Source organism: Colobus angolensis, unplaced genomic scaffold (genome assembly GCF_000951035.1).
Source record: "Colobus angolensis palliatus isolate OR3802 unplaced genomic scaffold, Cang.pa_1.0 Scaffold16, whole genome shotgun sequence".
NCBI classification, from domain to species: domain Eukaryota; kingdom Metazoa; phylum Chordata; class Mammalia; order Primates; family Cercopithecidae; genus Colobus; species Colobus angolensis.
This window is the reverse complement of record NW_012114710.1, coordinates 11865591-11874892: the sequence shown is the minus strand read 5'-3', so window position 1 is coordinate 11874892 and position 9302 is coordinate 11865591. Positions and strand designations below refer to the sequence as shown.

Here is a 9302-nt window from a genome sequence, read left to right as displayed (position 1 = left end):
GCTGGGTTCACGGTTTCGCACTCCTGCCGCCGGCGCCCCGCAGTCCCGCCTTAGCAGGCTCCCTCCCGCGCCCCTCCCCGTCCGCTCCCTCCGCGCTCTCGCTGCCCAGCCACATCTTCCTCTGCCTTCCACCCCGAGGGACCATGTCGAGGCTCAGCTGGGGATACCGCGAGCACAACGGTGAGCGCCTTTTCCTGATCCGAGGGGGGGTTTGCGCTGGGGGCGAGAGGACTGGCGCGACGGCCCGGCGCTCGCTGACCACACACTCGGCTCGCACATTGAGAAACTTTTCGGTTCCTCTTAAAACTAAGCAGCACTCCTCAGAGCCCAGTGCAGGAAGGGGAGAGCTGGCTTGTCAGGGTAGACGGGTTGTTGGTAGTGGATGTGAGCGTTGGTGTGTATCAGGATTCCCCAAACTCCCAAGTGTTCATACGTGTGCGTTCACCTTCATCTGAAAAGCCAAGGACTTTGCCTAGTAACAGCCACTTATCAATTAAAGGCTTGGAAATTAGAAGTCTGATGACACACTTTGATGAAATAAGGACAAGTCCTGTTTCAGTCTTTTAAGCTCACTATTCACTTAGGAGAAACAAATCATAGAAAATCTTTGAAAATATGTTTAGGAAATCTTAACTTGCATTGTGACATTGAAGATTAAGTTGGCTTCGTGGCAAACAAAAAGCTGTATGTTTCCTAATAGCTGTTACTGTAAATATTCCCACAGCAATTTGCAGCTGGTTGACTACTACTGGGGACTTTGGTAAGGGTTCACGTTCTTGCTGGGAAATGGAGTTACATCTTCACTCTTCCTCTCTTTCCATGCTTATCCTTGCAGGGTGAGCAAAGGATTACTGAAATTATAGGATAAACAATAACGAGACATACACTTTTCGTCTTGTATATCCCACATTATCAAAAGTAAAACATTTTTTCTTGTTACTACGTTAAACTGAACTGATTGTTTCAAATAATAATTATTGAAATAATCGCAGTGACACCAAAAAGCCTTATAGTAAATAACTGGCAAAATTAAGGTTTGATTTAGCCATTCCTCAATGTGCATATGTTTCAAAACATCATGTTGTACACATAAATATATACAATTTTTGTCGATTTAAGGAGTAAATACGTAATAATAATTAAAGAAAAAATTAAGGCTGTGAATAATAATACTTTCCTTCTATTAGCATGTACATTATTGAACAGTATAGAATGGTCAAATTTTATAGAAAGTTTAATTTCACAAACTAACAGAAAAATTCCGTTTCTAATTGTAATCTGTTTAATTTGTAATTGTAGCCTGTTTTTAAACATGCTAGTTTAAAAATGGCAGAAGGTAAAATTTATAACTTTAATAATAAAAGGTGTATACACAGACTTCTTCTTGATTAAGGCAATAAGTATAATCTTACATTTTGCTAATTTCCAGTGAATGTTTAGGGGAAAATATTACAAATCTATTTTCATTTCCCTCTCTGCTGAAGTCGTTTTTATTAGAGTTATTTAATAGTCATTGAATCCCGACTGCGCCCTTATGGTAGTTAGGAAGAAGAGGGGTATTTCAATCAATGGATATTGATTACTCTTTAGTAGGTTAGAAATTATTGGCCCAAATGAAGCTTATTTCAGGAATTTAAGGAGTGGTTTTGTATTTCTGTTAGGAATTGTTCTGTTAGGAGTTAGCCATTCCCTTCTTTTAGATGCAATCTCTCTCTGAAGACCACATCCTTACTTAATGGTGTGGTCTTCAGAGAAAGATTGGGAAAATCTTATTGGAAATGTATTATATACTAACTAGGCAAGGTTTTTGTTTGTTTGTTTGTTTGTTTTTTGTTTTTGAGATGAGTCTTGCTCTGTTGCCCAGGCTGGAGTGCAGTGGCACTATCTTGGCTCACTGCCACCTCTGTCTCCTGGGTTCAAGCGATTCTCCAGCCTCAGCCCCACCAAGCAGCTGGGATTACAGGCACGCACCACCATGCCTGGCTAATTTTTGTATTTTTAGTAGAGACGAGGTTTCGTTATGTTGGCCAGGCTGGTCTAGAACTCCAGACCTCAAGTGATCCGCCCGCCTTGGCCTCCCAAAGTACTGGAATTACAGGCGTGAGCCACCGCTCTGGGCTTAACTAGGCAAGTTTTATTGTTGTTTTTTTTCTGTTTAAACATTGCTAAAACCAGTGACTGAGCAGATAAAAGGAAACTTAAGCTGGGGATAGCAACACTGATGAAATGAAACATCAAGACTTGAAGCCCTGAATGGGTACTGCCTTGACAAATAACTTAAGATGTCTTCCCCTAACTTTTGACTACTTTATTAGTTTAGTTTAGGGAATGTGACATCACTGAAAAGTGTGTATCACTGTAGGTATTTAAAAGTTCCTAAATCAATTGAGCAACCACCACATATCTCTAATTAAGAATTCTGCTGGCCGGGCTTGGTGGCTCACGCCTGTAATCCCAGCACTTTGGGAGGCCGTGACTGGTGGATCACCTGAGATCGGGAGTTCAAGACCAGTCTGACCAACATGGAGAAATCTCGTTTCTACTAAAAATACAAAATTAGCTGGGCGTGGTGGCTTGCACCTGTAATCCCAGCTATTCGGGAGGCTGAGGCAGGAGAATTGCTTGAACCTGGGAGGCAGAGGTTGCAGTGAGCCGAGATCATGCCATTGCACTACAGTCTGGGCAACAAGAGCGAAACTCCGTCTGAAAAAAAAAAAAGAATTGTGTTTAGGCTGATTATGGTGGCTTGCACCTGTAATCCTAGCTACTCAAAAGACTGAGATGGGAGGATAGCCTGAGGCCAGGAGTTCCAGACTAGCCTGCGGGGTCATGGAGGGGACAAGGAGGAGAAGGAGGAGGAGGAGGAGGAAATTTTTTTTGGAAAAATTGAAAAAGGGGACGTCTTTAAGAGGCAGAGTGCTGAACTGACTATGGTAGTTAGTAGATAATATTGGAAATGTGATACAAAGTATTATTACTTTTATTTTATTTTGATTTGACATTTTAAAAAAATAGTTCTGTTTATAAATGACTGGAAATAGGAGAGCAAAGCAATTAGGAGAAGAAAGCAACTCTTCAGTGATTGGAAGAATGTCACCTGCATGTTGTGAAACACACATTGCATATTTGAAATTGAATTTTCATTAGGTTAACTCTTACTTGGTGGCAGTGAAATAGAAGGCTTTTTCTGAATTAAGGGGGAAAAAGGGTCTCGTTATATGTAGAAAAAGTTCTTAGAAAGATGGTAAAATTATTGAATAAACAAGACTTTTTCTGTAATACATTCTAAGCAAGGACTTTTGATGCTCAAGTGGCTTTGAAGTCCGGTTTGTCAGATGACACCTTTTAAGCTGAGTGTATAGTTATATATTTATGATATGACTTTTTGTGCCTGAAGGATATATGAAAGAAAAAATGTGTGTATGTGTTCATTCTCTTTTGCAAAAATGAAGCATAGTAAGCAGTATTAGATTTAGAATTTGGGCCAGGCGTGGTGGCCCATGCCTCTAATCCCAACACTTCGAGAAGCTGAGACATGCGGATCACCTGAGCTCATGAGTTTGAGACCAGCCTATAGTGAGACTTTCTTTCAACAAAAAAACAGTTTTTATAAAAGTGGCTGGGTGTGGTGGTACACACCTGTATTCTTAGCTACTTGGGAGGCTGAGGAAGAATTATTTCAGTTTGGGAAGTTGAGGCTGCAGTGAGCTGAGATCACACCTCTGCATTCCAGCCTGGGCAACAGGGCAAGACCATGTCTCAAAAAAAAAAAAAAAAAAGATTTAGAGTTTTACACTTTAGAGTTTTTTGATGATTGTGATATATTGCATTTCTTTAAATATCATGCTAAATTTTATCATTTAAAAATGTTTTTTGGTTGTTGTTAGTAATATGTTTAATGAATTGTCATGCTATGATGTTTTAATTAGTACTTGATTTTTAGTGAAAGATTGGTTAGCAAAGTAGGTGGGTAAACCTTAGTCGATAGCCCAGTGTAGGTGGTGATAGCTGTATAAATTTCAGGAATAGTAGCGAGAAGAGAATAAGAACCTATAACCTATAAAGTGACTCACATTTGTAGAATGATGTGGAGCTTACATGAAACTACAGCTTTGCTGCTGATTTTGAGAGGCAAGACTTTATAGAGTCTTCCAAAGAAGTAAAGAGGATTGAAAAAGGGAACTGTCAGCTGATTGGCTCGTTTCAGTTTCCCTAATGTGTCTGATTTGTGAACTGGATATGATTTTGACGTTTTGAATAGAGGACCAGGATGACACTTGTCTCTTGTGTTGAAATTCAAATGTAACATTGGCAAAATAACCACAGAAGAACCTTCTGAAATGAAGAAAGAGGGAAATAAATTACAACCTGACTCCACTGCAGATAATCAACAATATTACATTTCCTGATATGGTGCAGCCATTTTATTTGGATTATCCTAGGTGAAAAATTTGTATGTTTTCTTGATATGCCTGTTGCACATCACAAGTAATTGAGTGGAGGCCTGAGTGACACTAGAAGATAGCACTGAGTGATAGAAGGAAGAATAAAGAAGTAAGCACAGCATCTTTTTTTTTTTTTTTTTTTTTTTTTTTTTTTTGAGACAGAGTCTGGCTCTGTCACCCAGGCTGGAGTGCAGTGGTGCCATCTCGGCTCACTGCAAGCTCCGCCTCCCGGGTTCATGCCATTCTGCTGCCTCAGCCTCCCGAGTAGCTGGGACTACAGGCGCCCGCCACCGCGCCCGGCTAATTTTTTGTATTTTTAGTGGAGACGGGGTTTCACCGTGGTCTAGATCTCCTGACCTTGTGATCCGCCCGCCTCGGCCTCCCAAAGTGCTGGGATTACAGGCGTGAACCACCGCGCCCGGCCAAAGCACAGCATCTTTAAGAATGACACCCTTTCTTTGCTTCATGGCTTTTTCAGCTTTTTTGACTCTCCCAATCTGCAAACTTGACCTCTGGAGCAACAGCTCATTCTTAGAGCTGAGACTGAATGTCATTGTTTTCAATGATGAATTGTATTATTGTTTTTAGTTTGGTAGAAGGTTACCTTTGGAGAGTACTTTATAAAATTTACAGACTCCTTTGTCTACAAGGGTTAGTTTAATTCTGAAAATGACTTAAGGCACACCAAGAGTTTCCCACATCTATAATAAAAACAACTCATCTTGTAAAAAAAACACTTAGATGTCAAGGACCTGAGGATGAGAATCTCATTGTATTAATCTTTGCGTTTTCTTCCATTTCAAGCACCGTGCATTATACTCAATGTATGTTTGTTGAAAGAAAGAACTTATTTAATCCTTTTCTTTTGGTCCTATATATTTAAGGTCCTATTCACTGGAAGGAATTTTTCCCTATTGCTGATGGCGATCAGCAATCTCCAATTGAGATTAAAACCCAAGAAGTGAAATATGACTCTTCCCTCCGACCACTTAGTATCAAGTATGACCCAAGCTCAGCCAAAATCATCAGCAACAGCGGCCATTCCTTCAATGTTGACTTTGATGACACAGAGGACAAATCAGGTTGGCTTTTCTTTTTGTGTGTGTGTGGTGGTAGGTGAAGGGTTTGAATAATTAGACTACACTCTTTTTTTTTTGAGACGGAGTCTTGCTCTGTGCCAGGCTGAATTACAATGGCACGATCTCGGCTCATTGCAACCTCCTCCTCCTCCTGAGTTCAAACGATTCTCCTGCCTCAGCCTCCCAAGTAGCTGGGATTACAGGTGCGTACCACTATACCCAGCTATTTTTTTTTGTATTTTTAGTAGAGTCAGGGTTTCACCATGTTGGCCAGGATGGTCTTGATCTCCTGACCTTGTGATCCGCCTGCCTCGACCTCCCAAAGTGCTGGGATTACCTTCGTGAGCCACTGCGCCCAGCCTAGAATACACTCTCTAATCTTTCATGTTTTGTTTTTGCTAGACCTGGAATTTGTCAAACTGAAGCATATTTTTTCTTCATGTGAATTGAGATATCTTGTTATATATTTGAACCTTCAGATAATCTTACCTTAAAATAATAAAGAGTATTTAGAAAAGGATATGTTACATGATAATTTAAAATTGACCTTAACTTGTTATTATAACTTAAAATTTACCATTATAAAAAAATTGAAGTTTAATAGCTTTTATAAATATTTCATGATTTGTTTCTGCAAAGTATTAGCCGTAATTATTTTAGCATTATTTGCAAACCTATAATGCCATTTAGTACATGCTTTAATAGAAAAAGTTTAGTTCTTAAAAAAACTTATTCCCTTATTTTAATTGCCAAAGTAATATCCACTCATAGTAAATAAAATAATATGGAAACATATGACAAATATTAACGTCTCTTTCTTCCTACAGTCTCTACTGAAGTAACTATTTCTTCCATAATATTTCAGTGCTTAGTTATGTATACATACATGTGTATCGTCCTTGTTTTGCATTTTCTTATTAAAAATACATTTGGAATAATGCTATATAACTCTGAAACTTTTTTTCCATTTACAAATATTTTATAGACATCTTTCCAGATTAAAATATATCTTGTTTAAAAAGCTAAACTGCAGCCAGGTGTGGTGGCTCACACGTATAATCCCAGCACTTTGGGAGACTGAGGTGGGAGGATTGCTTATGTCCAGGAGTTTAAGACCTGCTTGGGCAACATAGTGAGACCTCATCTCTACAAAAAATAAAAAATTAATCAGGCATGATGGGGTGTGCCTGTAGTCCCAGCTACTCTGGAGGTTGAGGCAGGAGGATTGCATGAGTCCAGGAGGTCAAGGCTGCAGTGAGCCATGATAGTGCCACTGTACTTAGCCTGGGTGACAGAGCAAGATCCATTCTCAAAAAATAAAAATAAAATAAAAATAAAATAATTTTAAAAGTTGAATTGTATTATCTATGCTCGTATCGTAATTTATGTACCATTCTCCTAATAATGAACATTGAAGGGAGGGAAAGTAGAAGTTTAATTTAAAAAATATATAAATATTAGAAACTTTCTGTATATTCCCTATTAATACATTTTTCTAGGACATGTAATCATTTCATTTAATGATTAGTTCTTGGGGTAGTGTCTTTCACACCGTGAATAAATAATGGACTCACAGATTATTTGTTAATTTATTAAGTGATGAAAAAAACATTTTCTTGAAATGAATGTTTAATCCCTCTTCAGACTATCTACTGCCCAAGCAGAGTTTCTGCCCAAGGTGTCAAGTTTAAGTATCAGATGAGATAAAATATTAGAGAGAATCATACTGGGAAACACTTTTTAGGGTCTCTGACAGATTGTTTTTATTTTTAGTCTAAGATCAGGATGGAGCTGTATTAGCTATATTAATGAAAAAATATAGTTAATTTTTAAAAATCCTTAATCAAAAGAAAGTTTTTACTTATTGAGCCCTGATTTAGATTAGCAGTAATATCTTATATTTATCTAAAGCTTTATTGTTAGCAAAAATTATAAGCCCACACACATTTCTTCCTCATATTTGTCAAATTCATAAAAGTGGTAAGTTTTTTGTTTTTGTTTTTGTTTTTAATCTATTTTTTTGAGACAAGGTCTTGCTCTGTTGCCTAGGCTGGAGTGTAGTGGTGTGATCATGGCTCACTGCAGCCTTGACCTCCTGGGCTCAAGCAATCCTCCTGCCTCAGCCTCCTGGGTAGCTGGTACCACAGGCATGTGCTCCCATGCCCAGCTAAGTTTTGTATTTTTTGTGGAGACAAGGTTTTGCCATATTACCCAGGCTGATCTTGAACTTCTGGGCTCAAGGGATCCGCCCGCCTCGGTTTCCCAAAGTGCTGGGAGCCACTACACTGGCCTAAGCAGTACATTTTCATCAGAGCATTGTAAAAAATGCAAAAGACAAATAAATACATGGTATTTTCAACTTTTTGGAAGAAATGCAAGTAAGGAGGGACCTGGCCTTTTGTATACATGTTCAACTGTGTTTCTTTCAACCCCTCAGTTTTGTGAATCTATGTTAATAAAAATGGTTAAGCCAGGCCTGCTGGCACACACTGGTAGACCATGCTGCTAGGGAAGGAGGATGATTAGTTAGGCACAAGAGTTCGAGGGCAGCTGGGTAACATAGGAAGACCCCATCTCTTGTGGTTAATGTAATAGATATATTGTAAAAGTGTCCAAGCCTTCTAAATACGAAGTTTATACCACCCATAATTGTAGTTTGTTACTGTTTACAATATCTCAAACATTTAAAAAGTGAAACTGTCTCAGAAAATAAAAAAATAAATAAATAAATAAATAAATAAGGCGAGGTGTGGTGGCTCACATCTGTAATCCCAGCACTTTGGGAAGCCTAGGTGGGCAGATCACCTGAGGTCAAGAGTTCGAGATCAGCCTGGCCAATATGGTGAAAGCTCGTCTCTACTAAAATACAAAAATTAGCCAGGCGTGGTGACACACATCTGTAATTCCAGCTACTCAGGAGGCTGAGGCAGGAGAATGGCTTAAAAAAAAAAAAAAAAAAAAAGTGAAGCTACTCATTCCTCATTTTAGAATGAGAAAAGATTACATTTTACTTCATCTAAAACTTTAAGTATTTTCTTTATAAATGTAGACGTTCATAAGGTAAAAAAATTATACTCTGATTTGCTGTATGAGAACCCAGGTTTCTCTCTCTCTCTTCTGTTTTTCTCTTCCTTTCATTTTTGTCTACTTCGGGTTAATCAGTGAAATCAATTTATGTTTCCAGATTTGACACTTTGTCATCAGTAGTGTGTGTTCTTTCTTTTAAATGAAGATTCTTTTCCTATCTAGTTCACAATAAAATTACCAGGATTAATTGAAAATATCCATAAAGTATTTTGTAGTCCTCTGAGACAGTAACTATGTAAATATGGGTCATGATTCTTATTCTTTTTTTCTCAAGATAAACCTACCACCCACCAAAGAGATTTTTTCATGGTGATTTGGGAGATTAAGTCAATTAAAAAGAAGAAACTACCATAGTTAAACGAAATAAATTTTTGCTGTTTTTTTTTTTTTAATTTTTGCTAAACTATAAAAAACACAAAGATACTTTCTGTAGCAAACCACATTAATTTGAATAAAACAGTTTCCATTTTGTAAAGAAGCCATTTTTGACCAGGATTCACCCTGAATCCCACCTCAGGCATGTCAATAAACCACAGGCATGAAATCTTCCTCATAGTCCTTGGAGGGCTTGTTTGGCTGGACGCCTCCATGCTCCATAGTTAAACCTTTAGAGAACTACTCAGAAATCCTTGCAAAAGGGAGCAAAAGGGAGCAAAAGGGAGCGGGTGGATGTGAAATTTTTCCCTTCCTC

The 9302-nt window shown here is 38.4% G+C and overlaps 1 protein-coding gene across 1 annotated transcript in view; it reads left to right on the top strand.

The window, feature by feature from the left end:
• The first annotated feature begins 102 nt into the window (after nt 1–102).
• CA13 (carbonic anhydrase XIII) overlaps nt 103–9302 on the top strand; it is a 37096-nt gene continuing 27896 nt past the window's right edge. Inside the window, exons 1-2 of the mRNA XM_011937104.1 lie at nt 103–180; nt 5330–5527. Coding sequence (XP_011792494.1) covers nt 144–180; nt 5330–5527 — 235 coding nt within the window. The 5' untranslated portion in view covers nt 103–143. The remainder of the gene's footprint in view (nt 181–5329; nt 5528–9302) is intronic.